Source organism: Triticum urartu, chromosome 7A (genome assembly GCF_056163025.1).
Source record: "Triticum urartu cultivar PI428250 chromosome 7A, HENAU_Tu73, whole genome shotgun sequence".
Taxonomy (NCBI): Eukaryota; Viridiplantae; Streptophyta; class Magnoliopsida; order Poales; family Poaceae; genus Triticum; species Triticum urartu.
In genome coordinates, this window is record NC_141879.1 from 501897550 (window position 1) to 501921227 (window position 23678).

The window sequence follows — 23678 nt, forward strand, 5'->3', positions numbered from 1 at the left end:
GTTCGGACACACCATTACGCCGTGGTGTTCCAGGTGGCGTGAGTTGCGAAACTATTCCGCATTGTTTCAAATGAAGACCAAACTCATAACTCAAATATTCACCTCCACGATCAGATCGTAGAAACTTAATTTTCTTGTTACGATGATTTTCCACTTCACTCTGAAATTCTTTGAACTTTTCAAATGTTTCAGACTTATGTTTCATTAAGTAGATATACCCATATCTGCTCAAATCATCTATGAAGGTAACGATACCCGCCGCGAGCATCAACACTCATCGGACCGCATACATCAGTATGTATTATTTCCAACAAGTTTGTTGCTCGCTCCATTGTTCCGGAGAATGGAGTCTTAGTCATCTTGCCCACGAGGCATGGTTCGCAACCATCAAGTGATTCATAATCAAGTGATTCCAAAAGCCCATCAGCTTGGAGTTACTTCATGCGCTTTACACCAATATGACCTAAACGACAGTGCCTAAAATAAGTTGCACTATCATTATTAAACTTATATCTTTTGGTTTCAATACTATGAATATGTGTGTCACTACTATCAAGATTTAGTAAAAACAGACCACTCATCAAGGGTGCATGACCATAAAAGATATTACTCATATAAATAGAACAACCATTATTCTCTGATTTAAATGAATAACCATCTCGCATCAAACAAGATCTAGATATAATGTTCATGCTCAATGCTGGCACCAAATAACAATTATTTAGGTCCAATACTAATCCCGAAGGAAGATGTAGAGGTAGCATGCCGACGGCGATCACATCGACTTTGGAACCATTTCCCACGTGCATCGTCACCTCGTCCTTAGCCAATCTTTGCTTAATCCGTAGCCCCTGTTTCGAGTTGCAAATATTAGCAACTGAACCAGTATCAAATACCCAGGCGCTACTGCAAGCATTAGTAAGGTAAACATCAATAACATGTATATCAAATATACCTTTCACTTTGCCATCCTTCTTCTCCGCCAAATACTTGGGGCAGTTCCGCTTCCAGTGACCAGTCTCTTTGCAGTAGAAGCACTCAGTCTCAGGCTTAGGTCCAAACTTGGGCTTCTTCACTTGAGCAGCAACTTGCTTGTTGTTCTTCTTGAAGTTCCCTGTCGATGTCAAAACCGGCGGACCTCGGGTAGGGGGTCCCAAACTGTGCGTCTAGGCCGGATGGTAACAGGAGGTAAGGGACACAAAGTTTTACCCAGGTTCGGGCCCTCTTGATGGAGGTAAAACCCTATGTCCTGCCTGATTAGTATTGATGATATGGGTGTTACAAGAGTAGATCTACCACGAGATCAGAGAGGCTAAACCCTAGAAGCTAGCCTATGGTATGATTGTATGTTATGATTGTTGTCCTACGGAATAAAACCCTTCGGTTTATATAGACACCGGAAAGGGTTAGGGTTACACAAGGTCGGTTACAAAGGAGGAGATATCCATATACGTATTGCCTAGCTTGCCTTCCACGCCAAGTAGAGTCCCATCCGGACACAAGACGAAGTCTTCAATCTCGTATCTTCATAGTCTAACAGTCCGGCCAATGGAGATAGTCCGGCTGTCCGGAGACCCCCTAATCCAGGACTCCCTCAGTAGCCCCTGAACCAGGCTTCAATGACGATGAATCCGGCACGTAGTTGTCTTTGGCATTGCAAGGCGGGTTCCTTCTCCGAATACATCACAGAAGAATTTGAATACGAGGATAGTGTCCGACTCTGCAAAATAAGTTCCACATTCCACCGTAGAGAGAATAATGTTTTCGCAAATCTAATTTGCTAGCTTGTTTTGGCAGCATGACGTTACGTCATGGCCCGGTGATTATTCGAACCGTTTCTTTTAACCAGCCCCGCACATAACGCCAGGCAGTTTTTCGACACGTCTTGTCAAAGCAGAGATCGTGTCCCCTTATTACGGGATTCTCATCAATACGGGCGTGGGTAACCCAACCGCGCCATCAATTGCGGCGCTTGGGGGATAAGCGAGTTTTATCAGGCAAGTGGGGACGCTTAATTTTGTCCGCCCATATAAAGGGATAAGGATTCACCTTTCTATCCACGCCTTCTTCCTCCTCTGCTCATCCGCTCCCGCACACTCGAGCTCTAGTGCCCAAGCTCTCACTTCCATCTCAACCTTCTCCAACCATGTCCGGAGCGGGAGGCAAGTGGATGGTCTCCTCCATCACGGAGGGAGACGTCAAGAAACTGAGGAGAGCCGGATACCTGCCCGACGACATTGCGCACCGGCTCCCAGATGAGGGACAGCTCATCCCCACCCCCGAGCCCCATGAGAGGGTGGTATTCCTCACCCATTTCCTCCGCGGACTAGGATTCCCTCTCCATCCCTTCGCCCGAGGGCTCATGTTTTATTTCGGCCTGGATTTCCACGATCTGGCACCGAACTTCATCCTCAACATCTCAGCGTTTATCGTCGTGTGCGAGGCTTTCCTCCGCATCAAGCCCCACTTCGGCTTATGGCTGAAGACCTTCAATGTCAAGCCGAAGGTAGTGAGCGGCCGCCAGGCGGAGTGCGGAGGTGCCATGGTGGGCAAGATGCCCAACATCACATGGCCCGAGGGCACCTTCGTGGATACCATAAAGGGGTGGCAATCGGGGTGGTTCTATATCACCGAGCCGCGCGACCCCGCATGGGTAGCGGCCCCCGAGTTCCAATCTGGCATCCCCATGCGGCTCACCTCCTGGAAAGAGAAGGGCCTGTCCTAGGGTAATTCAAAAGAGCTGACCGGACTCCAGACATGTATTCAAAACATGGTGGACAAGAAGCTCAAGCTCGTCAACATACTCCAGGTTATGCTCGTCCACCGGATACTCCCGTGCCAACAACGGGATTTCACCTTGTGGGAGTTCAACCCGGCGCAGCACCGAACTCTGAACAGGCTCTTCGACACGACTCATGAAGATGCCTGGAGGGTGCTGTTCAAGGGTGCCGCGGTCCCTCCCCCCATTACTGAGGATCGCGGATTCAGCGTGAAGCGCCAAGCCAGTGCGGTAAGCTGTTTTACCTTTTATAGGATACTTGTTTTCTATATAGATTGACTCTATGCGGGATCTAAATTCCCGTGCCGTTAACAGGACTGGCAGAAGATGGCCGGACAAATCGACTATCCGGCACCCTTGCCCGAAGGCCCTGCGGACGCCCTTCTGGCGAAGATGTTGACTCCAGCCCCTTATAAGGTGCCGGAGAAGACCAAGAAGGCCAAGGGAGCTCGAAAGAGTTCCCGACGCCAGGCGTCGTCGGACTCACCGTCCGATGACTCTGCGGCGCACTCTTCCCCCGAAGACGAGGAAGAGGAAGAAGAGGCTCCCCCACCGACTGGGGAAGACAAGAAAAGGAAGGCCGCCCCAACTGGGGAGGCCGGAGGGTCCAAGAAGGGAAGGACACTCCTTCCGGACAGCTCCACCGCCGCCGACGAAAGTGAAGACGAGTGGTTGCCCAAGGCCAAGCCCCAGGGGAGATCGTAAGTATTCGGATACCAAAGTAACCCATGGGATTCCTTTGTCGCATTGCTTTGCCTAACACCGAACTCAATTGTGCAGGTCGTCCCGAGCCAATATCGAGGTATCCTCGGACGGCTCCCTGGGTTTGTCGGACATGGATAGCGATCCAGTCCTGACCGCCACCTCCCCTCATCCAGCCGACGACACCGAGGTGCTGTCTCAAGAGGCACCGGATCGAGGGGGGATAGTCCCGGAGGCGCCTCAAGGCGACCTTCTACACTCCAGGAGCCGAGGGGACGGGGTCCCCAAGAGCTCCGAGTTCGGCCCTCAGCCGAACACCGCGCCGGACCCTCCAACGGTTCCGAGCTCGGGCAGGCGGTCCCCTTCTAAGGGGGGTGAGACGCCTGTGCCGGTGACCTCTGTCCATCCAGAGGCGCCGGACACTATGTTGGAAGCGCTTTGCAGCGCTTCCATCGAGGAGGAGCACCGCACTATCATGAGTGCGGTGGTCTAGAAGGTTCAGTCCGCCAAGAGCGGATTGACTGAAGCCTATACTAGCCTTCTAACAGCCTTCGAGATAAGTGTTTTAAAATGTAGTAGAAGTATTACCGCATAGACAGTAGCCCCTGATGCTTTGTTCGGTGTTCGCAAAGAAAAGCCGAACATAGGATCAAATAATATCGCAGGAGTCTAATATAAGTATGTCAATATGCATATGCAGGCTTCTCTACTGGCGTCCACCGCACTAACTGCGGAGGTCGCTGTACTGAAGCAGGACCTCGATGGGTCCAAGAAAGAGCTCGACCTTGTCAAGAGGCAGCTCGAGGAGAACGAAGGTAAGTAATACCCCGTCTATAGATATATGTATATAAAAAAGGACGCGATTGCAAAATGACAGGATCATTGTATGTTTTGCCAGGGGCCATGACCGAGGTGGCGACCCTGAAGCAAGCGCTGACCAAGGCCAAAGATACAGTGGCCAAGGAGCGCACCGAGCGAGAGAGGCACGAGGCTCGGGTGGGCGAGGTGCAGCAAGAGCTCCAGGCTCTCGTGACGAAGCACGAGGCATTGGAGCTTGACTTGAAGACGCGAGAGTCTGAGCTTGTCGCGCCCCATGAGAGCGCGAAGAGTGCCAATGCCGAGGCCCAGAAGGCCCTTCAGGAGATCGACGCGATGAAGAAGATAGCGGCGGGTAAAGGATTTCTATATGCAAAGCAAGCATGTAAAGGTGAATTACCGATTACTTACCCGAATCCGGAGCTCTTCAGGAGCATTCGCAGATTTGCCCCGCAGTGTGTCCGATGCCGCACTATTCTACTAGGCCGAGGACAGAAGCTCGACGGAGAAGCTGTTCTGGTCTCAGTATGCTGAGACCGAACATCCGATGCCAATGAGCGACCAGCTGAAGCAGATGGCCGAGCTACATAAGGCAGCCGATCAGGCCATGAAGGGCTTCATAGTCCGGTTGCGGCCTGGCGACTCCCTTCCGAACAGCTTCTTCAGCCTGGTGAGGCGGCTTGTGGATGCCTGCCCTCGGTTGGAGGTCGCCAAGCGATCCGTATGCATAGAAGGTGCACGCCGGGCTTTCGCCCGTGTAAAAATGCAGTGGGTCAAGCTAGATGCCGTGAAGCTGATCAAGGAGGGGCCACCAGAGGGCAAGGAGCACCGCCACCCCGAGATGTACTATGAGGGTGTTCTGTCGGGTGCCCGTCTTATCGCGGATGAGTGTTCACAAAATGTAATATTTGAATGAGACTTGCTCGTTTTGTCCTGTATGTGTGAAAACTTGTTTCATATGCGCCATGCAATTCTTGTTTAAATTTAAAATATTTCCTTCTATTTGGCTGTTTATCCAATCTGAGAGATGGCTAGTCCTTGGCTTTTGCCCCCATGCCGCTAGTGCTGGGGTGTTCGGGATAAACCTGAGCACTCTTGTTCCCATATTTGGGTCCTTCGAGGGAGGTGCTCAGCACAACGAACAAGGCAACCGGACTAATATTGCTTTATCACTCTCAGTTAGCCATAGAATTCTATAATTTTAAATTTCGGCGAAGCCCCTGGTGTTCGGAAGGCCGAATTCGGGGCGCGATACACGCCTGTAAGCCGGACAGAGCCGGCCCCTCGCCCTAAGCGGCATAAGTCTTTAAGGACTCGAAAAACCTCGCCGAACAGCAACCAGTCTCGCGCCTTATCCTGATAGTCAGTTTTAGCTTTCTCTACTGAGGTACTCAGCCCGGCAGAACCGGGGCACAATCGCAGCAGTTCTCCTAGCGCTACCTTAGGCGATAGAGCGGAACATAAGGTACCAAAACATAGGAGCCGGGCAAACCCAACATTTGACCAAAGACATGATTCGGAGCTGATGCATATAATGCTATAAGTTCGGGGTGCCGCACTTGTGAAAGTGTTCGGACTTTTCGCACCATATTGCGGGTACGTAAGCCCCTGGTGCATTGGCCGTACCAGAGTGTACGGTTGCAAGGCGTCGTTAATGAACACATATATATATATATACATAAACACTATTCTGATCACGGGATCAGAATAATATTCTGATCACAACCTGAACTGCCTGAGTAACGCGCCTGAACTTCCCTCTGTATGAACCCGACCTTCGGGCTATATTCGCAACCGTGGCTTCCCCCGCGAATTATTCCGGTCGGTAGTGTTGTGTGGGATGTGACTGTAATCCAGATACTCATACCTGCATCTAAATGCTCGTTTTGATTCGTAATTTTGCATTTTGGCGGATTCACTCTCGGGGCGGATGAACTCGTGTCTGTTTATAAGTTTAATGCATTCAGTGGATGTTCTGGAACCTCTAACATGACGGTAATTTGGTTTAAGTACGAGTTTCGTGGGCAATTTGTCGTTAATTTCAACGGATTTGATTTGAGGCTCCGTGTTCTTCGTCCGCGGGAGTGGTTCCGCCGCTTCTGTAGATTTGTTATTTTTATTTGAGTATAGAGGGCGGATTTGATTGCAGTAGTGATATTGGACCGTTCATGCATTGTTAATTCCATCGGGAAGGCGAATACACCGCTGAAATTGGGCGATTGGATCTCGTGTCCGCCGGTTCTAGTTTTCGGTTCTTCAATGAGACAGCTTGGTTGATTTATCGTTTTGATGTCAGGGCGCAATAGGATATCGTTCGAGGTCGTGGCCTGAGAAGGTGTAGTCACCCAAGTGATTAAATCTGAAAAGCAAATTTGATAATGCGTTTTTTTCAGTGATTCTACTGTCTGTGTTACAAAGTTGGACTTCTGCACCTTTTATGCTTGAACTTCCCTCGTTTTAATGCATGTGTTTTGGTTGATGCTGCAATACGATCTGTTCGGTTGGTGTTGTTATAAAAATTTTGTGTACGTTTGTTTTGTTTTTCAGAGTACTCATATACGTAAATGTGGAGGTGGTCCATAGATACACAAATCATCCTTTTTATATTTATTCTGTCTTCGGGGCTAGTTTTTTGGATCATCCACATTCTGTGGTAGTAATTGGACTTCTATGCTAGCAGTGATTGAACTTCCTGATTTCCACATTGCAAGGTGGTGCAACATCGCGCTCTATTTTTTTTTGTTTTTTTTTTGTAATTTTCAATTTTCTAATTTGGGTTTTAGTTTGTTCCGTGGCAACTATGGGATTATTCCCAAATATGCATGCATACCTTACTTATTTTTTTGTAACATGTTTGAATACTTCAAACAGTGGTAGAACTTCAGTTTGTGTTTAACGTGAACTTACAAGATTTTTGCTTCTGTGTTATTTGTCTTTTCTACATGTTCATTTGATGTTTTTTCCAAACGCCGAACTTTTGTGTTTTTACAACTTGAACTTACCTTTATTTAGAACATTTTATTAGTTAACTTACGCCCTGTGCATTTTGTTTCTTCGACACTAAACATTATTATTCCTCATGTGCTTCTTTCTTGGTTTTTTATGTCACAGCAAAAAATTTCTTGAATGGAGGTTCATCTTTTTGACATTGATATTCCAGGACAGATTACATTCCAGAAATCAAAAACCCTTAGTAGATTTCTTCTGCAATTTTGTTGTAACTAGTGTGTAAGTGTGGAGCTGGATCACAAGCACTATCTTCAGTAGGATCTGGACTTCTTTTTTATTAATGGTTGAACTTCTGGTTTTGGAGATTTGCACTCCACATTGGAAGGCGAAGGTGCATGATGCTCTATATTTTGTTTGTTTGGTTTTCTTTGTAATTTTTAATTCTCCAGATGTTCTTTTTAGACTTTTGTCTTGTGAGAAATCATGGGATTAGCCCAAGTATGGGCCGAGACAGGAACGAGCCGGAGCAGGCGACGACGCGGTGTGCCGCGTCGTCGCATGCGGAGGCGAGTCCGTCACATCCGTGACCCCACTATCTATCTTAGGGTTTTTAGGGTTTAGGGTTTAGGGTTAGATATGAACTTCATCTGTTTTTGTACTTGAACTTCTTCTTTTTGTTTCTTAGGGTTTATTTATTCTTATGCCGTTACTTCTTTTATTAGAGTACTTGAACTTCTGTTCTTTGTTTTTTGAACTTCTTTCTGTTGTTTTTTAGGTGCATATTTATGTATGTATTTTTCTTCCTTTGGTAGTGCATTTGCCATCTATTTTTGGTTTTAAGGATATCAGCAGTGCTGTTGTGTGCAGTTATCTCATTATAATAGATGCATTCAAATGGTGCATTCATTTATCTATAGATGTATTTACTTTTTAGCTGTTGGGGGGGGGGGGTAAAACTGTAAATTCAGTGGCGCTGCAATTCCGACGACATATAGGCATTAAGTGAGCATCTCCCTCGTCACCACCTGTCAGAAAACCCCTCTCCCCCTGTCGCTCGCTCTATTCCCCCTCTTCGTCGCTCCGCTGCCTTCCTCGCCTCCAACTCCCCTCAATTTCTCCGCCCCTGTCCCCTGCCCTCGTGCTGGAGTAACCGGCGCAGGCCCCCGCTTCTATTTCTCCCCACGGCCTGCTCCCCCTCGCCCATCCCGCTCCATTCTGCTCTAAAGCGAGGGTGGCAACTTCCTGCGCGGTTGCAAGGTGCGCGTGGCGTCATGGGGAGTGGAAGAACCGTCGCGGATTCGTGTGTGCGGGGGTTGTTTCGAGAGGTACAAATGCTGCCCCCATAATGCTTGCTTTTAGTTTCGCCAGATCTGTCGAGTTCGCCTCCTGCTCTCGCGTCCGTGTCCTACCCCCTTCTTCTGATGGTTTGATGGGAGATTAGGTAGGGTTCTTGTGCGTGTGGTGGGTGGATTCCATTCCCCCGTGGTCAGATTTGTCTATGAGATGCTTGTGTGTGCTATTTCTCCGTTCAGAGTTGATTGGATTTCATTTCCCCTTTGGTGATTTCAGCATTCAGATGCATGTGAGAGAGAGTGTGATGTGATGGTTCATGCTGAATCTGATGTATCTAATTGTCTTAGTATTGTTGATTTCGAATTCTAGATTGTGTCTGTCACATGCTAGTTAGTTTCTGGATTCTTTTTTTGTTTGTGCTTTCCTATATGTGCTACTATTCATGTTTTCATACTTGTTGATATTATCTAGTTGTTTCATCCTAGGGTTTCATTTAGTTGTTTTTTGTATTTGTTGTATGATTTTCTACCTGCTAACTATATGCATTCTATCCCCTATTTTTAGTAGGTTGTTCTAGGGTTTGGAGTTTCATTCATCAAGGGGGTTGTGTTGTCATGCCTTCCAAACCTTCTCCAGGTATCTTAATGTAGTTGGATCTTGTATTTTAAAGTAGTATTCTTATATATGTCTGCCCATATCTTCACTTAGTTTTCTTGTTGGACTGCCATTCTTATTAGTGTGAACTTCTAAGAAAGGTTATGTGTATGCTTTTTACCCTTAGCTTGAGTTAGTAGAGTGTTGCTTACTTTTTAGTTGATGATTTGCAGGTGAAACTATGTCACCAAGTGTTGTTGGACTTCCCAAATGATTCATATTTATAGTGTATATCCTTGTTTTTTATTTGTTATCATGTTCATTGTATTGATATTTAGTTTGGCTGTGAAATACTATTTGTGGTCATGCTACATATTTTTTTATGTGCTATTTGCTTGGGTCACATAGTTGAACTTCTGGTTTTAATTATTGTTTGTTCATAATGAAATTTGGTTGATCTTCTGTTATGCACATTTTGTGTTTACTACTTTGTTATATATCGTTGAACTTCTGGACATTCATGTTATATGTAGTAGCCCCTTTGGTGTAGATTATTTTTATAGTTAGTGTGTAGATTTTAGTTTGTTTGTTGTGTTTACTGCTTTGTTAGGTATTGTTGAACTTCTTGTTATTGGACATTGTTGTCAAAGTAAAAGTCCCTTTGGTGTAGGATTGTGCATTAGAACTCAGATGCCTTTTTACTTGCATTTTTTGTAGTTGGTGATGAGTTGAATAGTTCTGAAAAAAATGCCTGCGATCAAGATGGAGCTTCAGAGGTTAATACTGATGCTCCAATATCTGATGCGGCTAAATCACCCATTATCCCTTTGACTTTGATTGCCGAGGTTGCTTCGAGCCTTGAGAATGTTTCAAGCCTCGAGGATCTTGCTTCTGCAGCTCTTGCTTCACCTAGTATGTGAAACCCCTTTTCTTTTCATTTTAAAGTTTTCAGCCATGTTTTTTTAGCTTGTTCATGTCGTTTGTTTTTGTTTTTGTTCCTGACTTTTTTTATTTTTTGCTTTGATTTTTTGTGTTCTTTGCAGATGTGTCCACAGAGGAGGAAGCTGTGAACACCATCAACGATGTTTTATCTGAGTTGGGTTTATCAGAAAACCCTGCTGCAGCTGAGGAGGGGGCTCCCTCAGTCAAAGGTTGTGATTCCGTTCCGAATCTTTTGTGCTCTCTTCAGATGTCAGAGACGCAGTTGCAGTCTGTTGATGGCACTGAACCTGTCACGCAACCCGAGGATGTGCCTTTTCAGCTTCTCCTGGAGGACCAACGTAAGAGGAAGAAGCGAGAAGATTTTGACAAGAAGAGGGCGGCCTGCCTTGAGAAAGGTTCTGATGTTCCTGGATCTGTTCATGCGGCTGAGCTCATTGTTGAGGAAGATGTGCCGTGTGGTAGTGATGGCACGGTTGTCCCTATTAAGAAGAAAATTAAGAAGACTGCTGCGAGGAAGCTAGTAGTTGGTGAAGTTACTCCTCGGAGGAGCCCACGTGTTTCAAGGCATGCAGAAGTTGTTGAAGATGAAGGGCTAGGCGTTGGTGGTACGCCACGCCATAGTCCTCGTGTGCTTGCCACTGCCGTGCCTACACCTTCTCCGCTTGGTGCTGGTGCATCTGGTAACGGGAAGAAATGCGGCGTGAAGCGCAAGGTTCCACCTGCAAAGGTCAACAAGGGTGTGAAGAAGCGTTCTCGTGTTAATCCAGAGGACGATGATGATGCTGATTTCAATGCTGATGATGAGGACGACGACGATGATGATGCTGCTGCTAATCAGGTATGAATGTCTCATGTTTACTATTTTTAAGCATTTGTCGCTATTTCTGTAGTTTTATTGTTTTTAGCACTGCCTTGGCGTACATAGGTGACCTTCTGCTCCATATAGATGAATAAATTAGCCGACGTGCTTTGCTTTTATGGTATTTCTGCCTTTGTGTACATAGTTGGACTTCTGGGTATATACATGAAGAAATAAGCTTAACTTGTTGGTATTCATGTTTGATTACTGCCCTAGTGTATATGGTTGAACTTCTTCTTTTTAAATTTCCAACATTTTTGAAAGCATGTTAACTAGTGTTCATACATGGTTGTACTGCCTATGTAGACATAGTTGGATTTCTGAGATACATGTTTGATTACTGCCTTGGTATACATGGTTGAACTTCTGCTTTTGTAAATTTCCAACATTTTTGAAAGCATGTTAGCTTCTGGTCATACATGGTTGTACTGCCTATGTAGACATAGTTGGACTTCTGAGATGTGGTGCGTATGTAGGCATTAGTGGAATTTTGGTGAAGCTTGTGTGTCTCATTGTTCTGCCTTTTTTCCTTGTCAATGTATTTTTTTAGTATCAGCTTGTGCTGCGGCCTGAGAGGAGGAAGAGAGGAGGCAAAGCGCCCGAAGAAGGTGGCCAAGGAGGAGGTGAGGCGAAATGTTTTAACAAGACGGTTCGCTGCTCACTAGGAGAGGTCAAGACGTGTGCGAAAATGCTACAACATAGGCACAAGACGAGGGTTATCAAGGCTGGTTTTGGTTGTGTGTTTGACTTGAAGGTTGATTCCAACATTTCTCGTCCTTTGATGGGCAACATCTACACGAGGATTGACCCTTCAACCATGATTTTGGACATGGGTGAGGCGAACAAGGTTATACGTATTACAAGTGATGCTATTCACCATCTCTTTGGGTTCCCTCAAGGTAATCGTACCCCCCCTAGGCCCTCGAATGATGGTTTCGATGATGCTGTTATGAGGTTGAAGGGCAAGCTTGGGTATGCTAGGAGTGATGACATCAAGACAAAGGATTTGCGGAATATCCTCTCTGAACTTGTGAAGGATGAGACGAAGGATGATCTTGCTCTGCAGGTGTTTTACCTTATTGTTTTCATGAAGGTGGTTATCCCTGGAACGTCTACACGAGTGTCCAGGGAGGCAGCAATGCCCGAGAACCTTGTGTTTGAGGATATGGCAGACATGGACTACTGCCAGTTGGTTGTTGACGATATTCGGAGTGCTGTTGTTAGGTATCAGCAAGGTACTAGCAGAGGAAAAGCTGTCACAGGCTGTGCCATCGCGCCGCTTCTTATGTATCTGGACTGCCTTATCATTGGCAAGACACCTAATATTGACTTGAGGACCCCTCGCATCAATTTCATGGATCGGGCCAAGCTTCTTGAGCTTGCTGCGGCTGACTTGGTCACGAAAGGCGATGATGACCCAGTCAACTGGGTGTTTGGGAGACTGCTTGTGAGTGTTTCTATGCATTATTCTTTCCTGGGTAGTTTACCTTGAACTTCTGGTATTGTCTTGTATATTTTTTGTTCCCATGTTCCTTCATTTGTTTTCTGACGTGTTGACTTTTGTTTTTGTATGCAGTGGAAGACACAGGCTAAGGTTGTGTTCTTTAGGGTTATCGAACGTCATGTTCTAACTATGCCTCGTTCTGCCGGCCTAGGGAGTGGAAGTTCCCCAAGATTTGAATTCTCCCGGGATGTTAATACCGGTGCCCCCCTGTAGATCCAGGAGGTTCTTCTACCCGTGTGAGTGCTGCAGGTGGCGTTTCTTCCCAGGATTTGTTTGAAGCTGCCAATGTTTCTCTGGTTAGGATTGACAGTCTTCTTGAAACTGTTTGTGGGGAGTTGGCTCGTGTTCCTTCGACTGTTGAGCGTCTTAGTTGCGTTGATGGGATTCTTCCTCTCGGGCACGGGTTTGATGCTGAGTCTTTGAAGGAGATCTTATGTATTGAAGCTAAATGTCTTGAAGAGCTTCGTCAGAGCACTTCCCACCTCCGGACTAGCGTTGGGCTGTTCAAGGAAATGCAGGATGCTCGTTGCAAGCCTTTTGAAGATGAGACAAGTGTTGTTGTGAGACAGATTCAGAGGCAGGATTCTGTTTGTTCAGGTCGTGAAGGAGGCCACGTGGAGCATACCAGAGAGGTTTGTTTATGTTGGCTTTTTGGTATTTCTTTGCACTAATGTTCAATGTTAGCTTTCAGTTATTACTGTTTGTGGTCATAGGCGAGCGTTGTTGATTTGATGTGTCGTAAACTGTTTCTTTTTACCACTAGTGTTCCTAGGTGACCTTATCTTTTTATTGAACCTAAACTTCAACTGCTACAGCACCTGAACTTCCATGACTTCGATGACTGGCCCTTTTTTGTTCCCTTTTGTATTTTAGAGTAGTTTGATATCTGACCTGCTATGTTTACTGTATTTGGACTTCCATTATGTGTCAGTTGTGATAGCTGACCTTCTCTGATTGTGCAATCTGAACTTCTGCTGATTAGGTATTTGTTTTCTAAATGATTTTTTTTTATTTTTTAGGCTGTTGATGATGATGCTAGGGTTGAGGAGGATGTTTTACCTGCGCATGAAGCTGCTCCTGTGCATGAGGCTGCCCCTGTGCATGAACCTGCTCCGGCTAGTGGTGTAATAGTTGATGAGGTTCATGGCAGTGAAAATGAGGTACCATTTTTCTTGTCCATTTGTCTTGTTGCCCCTGAGACGGACTTGCTGCTCCTGTGCATGAGGTTCAGTCAGCTCTTTGTAATGACTTTCTGTTTCTTTTTGCAGCAGCAGAATGATGATGTTAGTGTTCCTCCAGAGAAGGTTGCAGACATGTCCGTCTCAGGCACCGGCTGCTCCGACGGGGTGGTCCTGACTGAACCTCAGTCGTCCATTGTCACCGAGGTTTCTAAGGCTGAGCAGGGCAAGACAACTGGAGACTTCATTTTGGAGAAAGATGCTGTTGTGTTTGCTGTTGAAACTGGTGGTAGTGCTGCTGCAAGCCCGGAGAAGTCTCCTGCAGCAGAGCCATCAGTTGATGTTAATGCTATACAGGCACAACCAAAAGTTTTTCTTGTTTTAGATTCTCCAGCTGCTCCAGCTGCTGCTGGTGTCCTTCCTGACGACGCTGCAACGTTTGCTGGAGACGATGATGAAGATACCGAAAGCGATAGCTATGGAGAGGAGGTTGATCATTCCAGTGCTGCCACTGGTCTAGGCAAGGATCCATGAAGAGAGGAGCATGCTTCTCTCTTATTTCCCCATCCCCTTCCCTCTTTGTTGTTTGGTTTAGTCCATGATATCCCCTGTGAACTGCCTGTGTGGTCTAGGTTGAACTTCTGGTTTTGTTGTTCGTCGTGTGGGTTGTAAAGAATGTTAAGTGAACCTATTTTCTATGTGGGTGGAGGTTTGTAATGCATGGGTTGTGATGTCTATGATGCTGTGGTTTTATCTTTTCTGATGTAGCAGCTGAGATGTGCTTATGTTTTGAATGTTTATGCTTGAATGTTGGTCTTAATTGAAACTGTCGTGAATCTATGTGCTTTGAGTGTTGCTGTTAATTGCTATTTTCTTTTTGGTGAGTAGATAGCGACCTTGCTGTCGTGCAAAAGAAGGTTGATGACTTTTATTACAGTGTAACTAGGCTTAGGAACGACCGTTCCAAGAGGTGAGTGCAGCTGCTCAACATTTACATCATCCATGTACCCCCTGTGAACTGCCTGTGGTTTCATACCTGAACTTCTCAACTCTATGTACCTGAACTTCTTGTTTTTTTGCTTCTCTGGCGCTGAACTTCTGGCCTCTTTTTTACTGTACTGCCTGTTGTGATATAGTTGAACTTCTGTGCTAACATGTGTTATGAACTTCCTGAGTTCCTGCTACTGAACTTGTTTTACTTTCTATTCGCTTGTTTTAGATCAATGATTATGTTCCAAAACAAGGAGTGTGAAGCTTCTGTTCAAGAAGTCGCAATATCTTTTGGTCCTTGCGGAATGCTTACATCTAATGTAGCTGAGTGTGCACTCTATTGTCTACGTGCGAAGTACCAGGGATCGGATAAACTCATGCTGCCGTATTGGGTTTGTGTAAGTCAACCATACAGTGATTTCTTTTCTGTTTTGTTCCTTACCATTTTAGTTAAAACTTGTTCGTCTCATTTTTGTATTTTTTCATATGTTGGTGTTGTCTGCATTATTTTAGGACAAGATTTTCAGAGATCAATTTGATTCCCGTGTGAGGAAGTACTTCATGGCGAGTGGTCCAGATAGCATGGATGCACATGATTCGGTATGCAATATCTTGTTCTTTGCCTCTGTATTAGTTTTGCAGTGTGATCCACTATGTTAATATTTGTTTTATTTTTCTTTTGTACCATTCTGATATTAATTCTCATTTTTTTAATGATTCGTTTGTTTATGATGCTTCAGGTTGTTTTCCCTACTTTTGACCTGCCTGAGCTTCCTGCTTCCATGGGTGGTGTCGGTCATTGGGTGTCGGTATTCCTTGACCTGAAGAATTCAAGGTTCCAGCTTCTCGATTCCTACTATGGACCAAAAGATGATGTGCGGTACGCCTGTTTCGACAGATGACCGACAACATCAAGAGGCTTTGGAAGGATGCCAGCAACGACAGGGAGACACCCTTCAGTCCTATTAGCATCGACAATTTCCCTCTGGATTGGATTGATGTCCCCCAGCAGCAAAACAAGTATGAGTTCGACTTTTTCTCTTTATCACATCTGTTTAACTGTAGTTGTACTTAAGCTGCGACGTGTTTAATTCGTTGGCTTTCTTTTTCTGTCCTAACACTATTTCTTTTACTTTGTTTGATGGCAGTATCGACTGCGGATTCTTCATGCTTACGAGTGTTAATTCGTATCATGACGGGGTTCTTGCAAATTATTCCCATGAGAATATCGGGGATATCAGGAAGACGTGGCTGTACTCAATCGCTTCTTCTAACCTGTTTGAGACAGACTTCCAAGCTCTGTTTGGCTACTACACATGTAAGTATTTTGGAACTTGTACTGCTTACCTGCACTGCATCTTTTATTCTACCTGAACTTCATATTTTTCTCTGAACTTGGACTTCTGCTTGAGGTTTGGCTGGGCTGCTGGTTTCGGAAGGAGAGGAGCATTTTCTTTGTACATGAACTTCATTTCTATCTTTTTTAATTTTGCTTGTGTGTTTTGTTTTGCTTAAATGGACATGAGCATTTTCTTTTATAATTGAACTTTAGAGATGATGCCTTTCTATGGTTTTGTTAGATGTAGTTGAATGATTTACAGTTCATCGGTTTATCTTGAACTGTGCCTCTGGTTGTGCCTGAACTTCATTTAGTTTTTTACTGCAACTATTTTTTTTAGGTCAGCTTGAGTAGTAACCATGTCATCTTTATTAGTTGGACTGCACATTGTGATGTTCCTGAACCTCAGTTGTATTTAATGGTGATGTTTTCTCTTCCTTTTTTCTTTGACAGTGGAACCGTTGGAGCTGACCGATTACCACTACTCATTCCTCGGGTCACAGGAATACCAGCCTAGGGAGGAACCGATGAGTACAGCTCCGATAGAAGATGATAGACCTCGGACCCTTATTCCTTCCAAGTTGGGGAAGCAGGCTGGTGGTATTCGTGGTACTCGAAAAACCCCTTGCTACAGGAAGGCTAATGCAGCCGAAGCAGCCGAAGCAGAAGTGATTTCGTCCGATGATGATTTTGAGAAGATTGCTTACCCGAAGAATGCTAAATGTGTTGCTAGTACTATTGCTGGTAGAGGTGGGAAGAATGTTGTGATCACCAGGAGGAAACCGGCAGTTGAGTCTTGGAACATAACTTCCTCCAAGAGAGCATCAAGATTGCCTTTGAAGTGGCGTTCTCCTGTCGCTCCCCTGAAAAAATACAGTTACCCTCATCTATCCGAGGCCCGGAAGTTGAAACAGTATGTGTTGAGTAAAGACGGTCTAGAGAAGCATTCTGAGTGAGTTACCCTCATCTGTCGCTCCCTTGCCTTGGAGTTGTAGTGTTTGAACTTCTGTTGTTGTATTGTCTGAACTGCCGTTGTTGTAGTATCTGAACTTCTATTTTATGTCTCCTCTTGCCTTTTGAGTTATAGTGTCTGAACTTCTGTCTGTTATTGTATCTGAACTGCTAATATTTTTTTACCATCCTTTTGTATTCTGCAGGACAAGCTACTGCATGTTTACCATCCCTGCGAATGTGATTGACCTCACAGGACTTGTCCTTTATACACTTTTCGGTGAAGGGCAGCAGATGGAAGGAGACATAATGGATTATCTCATAAATTTGTGGAAGAATAAGCCGGAGACCTCTGAGATATTGACTAGTGCTGACAGGGTTGTACTTAGTCCCTACTTCATACAGGTTTTAGTTCTTTGCACCCCTATCTCCTTCTTTTTGCCTTAGTTTTGTTGTAGTAGCATTTGGGAGGTGTTTTAATTGTGTTTTTGTGAATGTACAATACTGCCTGGAGTATGATTTCTTCGGTGCAACAGTTCCAAAGTTTGATGCAAAAAAAATCTGCTGGTCTCCTCCCAATGTTTGTTCGCAAGGAAGAAGACCTTCTTAACGCAAAGCTAGTTAGGTTTTCATAACTCTTGCTTTTTTTAATTTCATGTGCATCCTTTTGCTGAGTTTGTCAAGAAGTTTTTGTTCATGCCGGTTCTTCAGTACATATGCTTTTATAGTTTGTGTTCACCGGTCCTTTCATTCTTGGCAGGTTTTCTTGATTCTATTCAAGCCAATTGGCACAATGGCGCACTACAGTGTGTATGTGTTGAATAGATATCGTGGGAGCATTGACATCCTTGATTCACTTTCTTACGATAATATGCAAACGTCGCGATCGAGTTTCCACGGGGACTGCCAAAATATCGTGAGTGTTTCTTAGCCTGAACCTCCTTTCACATTCTCTTGTTTGACACGAAGTTTATTATGCCTTGTGTTGACAAAATATGTTGTTGTCTCTGTTTTGGTAATACTGCTTGAACTGACTGTCATTTAGAAGTTGAACTTCTGCTATTTTGTTTAGGTGGATCTTATGCAAGTGTCGCTTTTTTATGTACCTGAACTTAACTATTTTGGATAACATGTTTTTGACTTCATCTAATTTTGTTATTTCCGGCAGATGAAGAGATTTGTTGGGTTGCTAGAGGAGGTGTACGGCAAGGCTGCATACAAGGCGAGCAAGCAGCCTAACTGGGTGACTATTGCAAAGAGGCCGACTTTCATCGATGTTCCGAAGCAGAAGAGTAATGATTGTGGTTTCTTTGCCATGAAGTTCAGCTCTTTGTATGATGGCGATGAGATTGTTGAAGATTTTGGTGATGTGGAAGTATGTTCTGTCTTTGTTCTTGTCTCATCATCCTTTGATTATTCTTGTGTTTTTTTGTTGAGACGCTCCTGCTGTGGTTTTAGATATCCGTTACTAAACCATCATTTTCACCTTTCTTTGTTTGCAGGCTACTGCAGATGACTGGAAGGCTGAGTTCATGCACACTCTGATTTTTAGCGAGAAGAATGAAGCCGTGCGTTCAGAGCTCCCTAAAGAGATCCAGTCCTTTGGCCCGTGAATTTGAAGCATTAGTTTCATCTGTAGATTTGATTTCGTACAGATTTTCAGGTTTGACAATGATTGGAACAATTCCGTAAAGATTTGGTTGTAAGAATGTTTTTAGTGATTTGTGTATCTATAGGTGCAGCACTATTATTTATGATATTGTGGACAAATGCATTTGGTGTGAAGAATGATTTGGCTTTGTGAATTTCAATGTACTGTGTCGTTTTTCAGTATCCATGTGTTGAATGTTTTTGCCCCAACAGATGTACCTGAACTTCTGCCTCGGTTTTGGTTTAACTGCTTGATTTTTCTTGTGTTGTTTATTTTCGGGCTCCCAACATATGATCGTAGACTTGAACTTCTGCTTTGAGATGTGGCTGGGCTGCTGGTTTCAGATGGAGAGGATATTTTGTGTTGTGTAATGTATTGGTAATGTTCAACCCAACCAATATGTATGCTTTTGCGTAGAATCTATATTTTTTTTTTGTGTTTTTTCAAGTGCAAACGTATTTCATATGTAAATCTGTGCAGAAATATTGTTGACGTTTCTTTATCTTTTGTTGGCATTGTACATGAACTTCTGCACGTATCCAAGCAGAACTTCACATTTGAACGCGTTGTCTTAGGCTTGCTAACCTTAGTTTATGCGGTGAAACTTTATTTTTTAAGCATATTTTTTCCTACATCGATTTTATATACCAGAACTTCTTCTATAAGCTGACCTGAACTTCAATACTATATGATTATTTGTTGGTTGCACTTTTATGGAATACAACACAAGCACCTCCTGCCATAATATACCAGGACTTCTGCAGTAAGCTTACTTGAACTTCACAGTATATGTTTTTCATGTTTGTTCTTGCTTGCACTTTCATGCAATACATCACCAGCACATCACTTCATCCCATAACATACCAGGACTTCTGCAGTAATATTACTTGAACTTCACAGTGTATGTTTTTCATTTTATTACTGCTTGCTCTTTCATGCAGTACGTCATCAGCACAGCACTTCATCTCATAACATACCAGGACTTCTGCAGTAATACTACGTGAACTTCACAGTGTATGTTACCAGGACTTCTTTGAAAGTTCAACAATAAAAGGGGATGACATAATATTCTGGGCATTAACATGACATAAGTTTGCATTGTGTAAATTGACCTATTCTAACTGTTCATCAGCCTTGCGCTCCTCCTAGGATTTGGTTGTATAGGTTTTTGCTTGACATGTACCTCTTCCTCTTCATATTCCTCTTCATCGTCCTCTTCCTCTTCCTCTTCATCATCCTCTTCCTCTTTCTCTTCATCGTTCTCTTCCTCTTCGTCTTCCTCTTCTTTGACGGTGTCTTCGTCTTCGTCTTCCTCTTCCTCTTCCACCTCTTTCTTGTTGCTGGCTCTGGGTTTTGCTTTCTGTTTCTTCTCTGGCTTTTTGCTTGTCTTTTCAGCATCTGCTCGCTTCGGGCATGTTATTGAATTATGTGGTTCATACTCCTTGCATATGCTACAAAGTCTGGTGCTTGCTTTCTGTGGGTGTGGTCCCTTCTTTTGTTCCATAACTTTGGGTTGCTGTTTTTGAGATTTGGGTTGCTTGATCTCCTCGGCATTGTTTCTTTCCAAGAGTGTTGGACAGGTCAGCTTGTTGTGTCCCGCAACCTGGTTGCACACACTACATTTCCTGTGTCCAAGTGGCACTCCATTCTCATCGAGCACCACGACTCTTCCTGCAGGTGGTGCCTTTATTTGCGCTCTCTTGTCACTTTTCTTTGCTGCAGTAATTTTCTTCCTACCCTTTGTTTCGGAATACAGCGGCAGTTTCATCGTCTCTTGCTGTCGCTGCTCCATTGATTGGCCATCACCCTGCTTGCATTGGTTGTCTTCAGCGGCGGCGTTGAGCATTTCAGCTGCATAATAGTGAAGGTCATCTTCAATTTCAGCGTCCTCTTCAGCCATCCTTTCGTCAGCATCCGCTCGATTTGCGGAATGTATTGCATCAAGCTCTTCCACGAGCCTCTTGAGAACATAGTGGGCTCTGTCATACTGCTGGTCACATCTCATCGCTTTCTTGTTAACCATCAAATTCAGCCGCGGCAAGATGTCTTGCTTCGATAGCCTTGAGCTGCCATCCGATGCGGTTGTGTTGTAGTCCCTTGTATCAAAGGTTGGCTGTGATTTTGCAGTCTTTGTGTACCGTTTGAGGATATACTTGTTTGGAAATTTGTCAGGCTTCAGGTAGTCCAGTATGTTCATGATGTGAAGGCAGAACAGGCCTGCATTTTGTGATGAATGCAGAATACATAGTTTGTGAGCCAGCAATGAGTTTCATAAATTTTGATCTGATACTACTAGTCTAGCTATTTAATGAGTTTGTTTTCCCGCTCACCTGTGTGTGTCCAGAGCTCGCATTCACACTTGTATATTTCATTGTCTGGGTCAGCTACAACCTGGAATTCATGCTTTGACCAGGAAAATCTTTCTTCATCATCATGGACAGGCTTGTTGTGGTAGTACACAAGGTACTTAGTGGACCCTGTTGTACGCTTTGCGCGAAATAGTGTGGCCTTTCTCATCCTATTCCTCATCTCGGTGTACACGGCTCTCGTGTACTTGATAGACATGTCTTCCTCGTAGCCGTAAGTTGTCTTTGTCACAGGATTGGTCTGCACATGTCAAAAAGTAAGATATTAGTCGAAGCAGAATCATGGGTTTCATTTTTTAAAATTCAAAGTGCACATGTTGAAGGTAAACAGAACATGATGGTGGTGTTTTGTACTTGTCATCATACCATGCTGGTCATTGTTTGCTCGTTCTCCTTCTGCATCCGAGTTTGTATGCAAGCATTGACCCGCCTAGCAAACTTGTGTAGGTTCTGGGTCCCCTTGACAAACCCTTTCTTTAGCACGTGGTTCATGCTGTCGCTTTGTTGTGTGGAAGTCATTCCAGCACAGAAAATGTTCTTGTAATATGCTGAAATCCACATCTTCCTATCACTCCAGAGCTGCATCATCATCTGGTCGTTCTCCGGGTGGTACTTGTGCACGAGTTCAGCCCAGGCATCTTCAAACTCCGTTGGCATCAGCGGCCAGTTCAATATAGCTGTCAACTCCTCTTTGAATGTTTTATACTTTTTGTACAGCAATGCGAGGTATTCCCTGTACTTCTTCAATATGTGCCAATGGCATAGCTTGTGGACGGTGTTTGGAAATGATTGTGGTATAGCTTTCGCCATCGATGGGCACTGGTCTGCATGAATTAAAAAAATGAAACTTGATTCTTTTTTGTACTGATGGTGAACTTATGTTGCACAAGTAATTGAACTTCACATCTAGTAGTATGGCTATCTAAGAATGTCACATGTATTTTTTTCTTACAGCAGTGTTGCTGAACTTCTGTGGTACCAGTGCTTGAACTTCACAGTTAGTAGTAGGACAAACTAGTAGTGTCACACTCAAAATTTTTCTTACAGCAGTGTTGTTGAACTTCTGTGGTAGCAGTGATTGAACTTCACATAAATAACTATGTTTTTCTGAACATGCTACGTATTTTTATCTAACAGCTTCGTCCTTGAACTTCTATGATTCATGTACTTGAACTTCACATTCATAACTACTTTTTTTCTAAACATGTGAGATAATTTTGCTTTCTTGTATTGCTAGTTGGACTTTTGTGCTAATAGTGGTTGAACTGCATTCTTTACATATTTTCAAAAAAAACAAATGTAGCCAATCAACAGAGACCCGTAGACTGAAAAGATGATGAAACTTGAGGAGTTTTTTTTTGAACTCACCTGTTAGAATGCAAGTTGGGTGCTTGTTGTTCATGCACCATAGAAATGTATCAAACAGCCACTTGAATGGCTTTGCATCTTCGTCTCTTATCAGGGCAACAGCAAATATCGTTGACTGCAAGTGATGGTTTGTTCCAACAAACACTCCCAGGGGCATATGAAATCTGTTGGTCTTGTAAGTCGTGTCAAATGTTACACAATCGCCGAAGTCCTAGTAGGCTCCTCGGCAGCTTGCATTGGACCAGAAAATGTTTTTAATTGACTTGTCCTTGTCCACTTGGATGTCATAGAAAAACTCATCATTTATTGCCTTCATGTCTTTGAAGAATGAAACAAGTTTTAATACATCATCCAAATCATCTTTCCTTCCATTCATGGCTTTCCTGCAAATCACACGCCAACATGCATTTGTTATTTTTGCTATCAAAGGGATTGTGAGCTAGGATGCTATTTTACATTGCAGCATGTGGGTGTTTGAATACTTACTAGTTTAGTAGGTCTCGTCCGGTCATGCTTAGGAAGTAGCTTCCATCTTCATTTTCAGATAGCATGGACATGATTGTTGTGTGCTTGACATCATGGTACTGCAGAAGCTTTACATACTCCAGAATAGTGGGGTCATAATTCTTGTGTGAGTGCAAAAATACCAGCATGTCATCAGTTTGCATGAGCTGGTGATTATGATTGTACTCAATGTCCACTGCCACGCATGTGTCATCCTCCTGCACCTCCACCCTCATTCTTGCATTGCATCCCGTCATCTGCGATGTTTTGTTTCGCTCCCTATTGGCCTCTGAAACAGAAGATGTGTGTATCCCTTGGAAGGCGCAAACAAAATACTTGTGGTTGTCATTTCCACCCGTCTTCCTGATTCCAAAACCAGCGTGCCTGGCGTATCTGTTATAAAATTCCCTTGCTTTCTCTACATCTTTGAATCACATCTTTAGTCTTGGTATTAGATAATCCGGTAGATCCGGCGTCTGCAGAAAAAGAAAAAATAATAATCCAAACAGCACGTTAAAATGCAGTTTATGAACTTGTTATTCTGGAGGGAGCAGAAAATGTGCAGATAATACAAGATGCGTATATAAATATTTTTTGTTTCACTTACTTGCGTGTATGATCACAACTCCGCCGGTGTCGGTTGTTGTCCCTCTGGGATGGGGCATGGCGGAGTAATCATAGCAGGATGCAGCAGTGGATCACGAGGAGGAAGGAGGGCTGAAGATGGCCTCTCTCTTGTTTGCGTCCTTTTTGCTTGAGGTGGTTGTGGAGGTATTGCGATCCTGGTCTTGGTTTGCTCTTTTGTTTTGTGAAGCAATCCATCTACCTTATCACCCGTACAATTCTGACTTGTAGCAGCAGCAGCAGGATCAAACAGTGGTAGTGTGCAGATC

The 23678-nt window shown here is 44.2% G+C and overlaps 2 protein-coding genes across 2 annotated transcripts; both read left to right on the forward strand.

Moving 5' to 3' along the window:
- The first annotated feature begins 9153 nt into the window (after positions 1 to 9153).
- On the forward strand, positions 9154 to 12952 carry LOC147960146 (uncharacterized). The gene is made up of 5 exons (XM_087533179.1): positions 9154 to 9175; positions 9851 to 10045; positions 10177 to 10913; positions 11485 to 12381; positions 12511 to 12952. The coding sequence occupies exons 1-5, from the start codon at positions 9154 to 9156 to the stop codon at positions 12649 to 12651; spliced, it is 1992 nt and encodes a 663-aa protein (XP_087389305.1). The 3' UTR covers positions 12652 to 12952.
- A 2382-nt stretch (positions 12953 to 15334) lies between these two features.
- On the forward strand, positions 15335 to 18509 carry LOC147960147 (uncharacterized). The gene is made up of 4 exons (XM_087535772.1): positions 15335 to 15346; positions 17657 to 17812; positions 18065 to 18271; positions 18399 to 18509. Exons 1-4 carry the CDS (start codon positions 15335 to 15337, stop codon positions 18507 to 18509), a joined length of 486 nt encoding a protein of 161 aa, XP_087391898.1.
- Positions 18510 to 23678: the final 5169 nt, after the last annotated feature.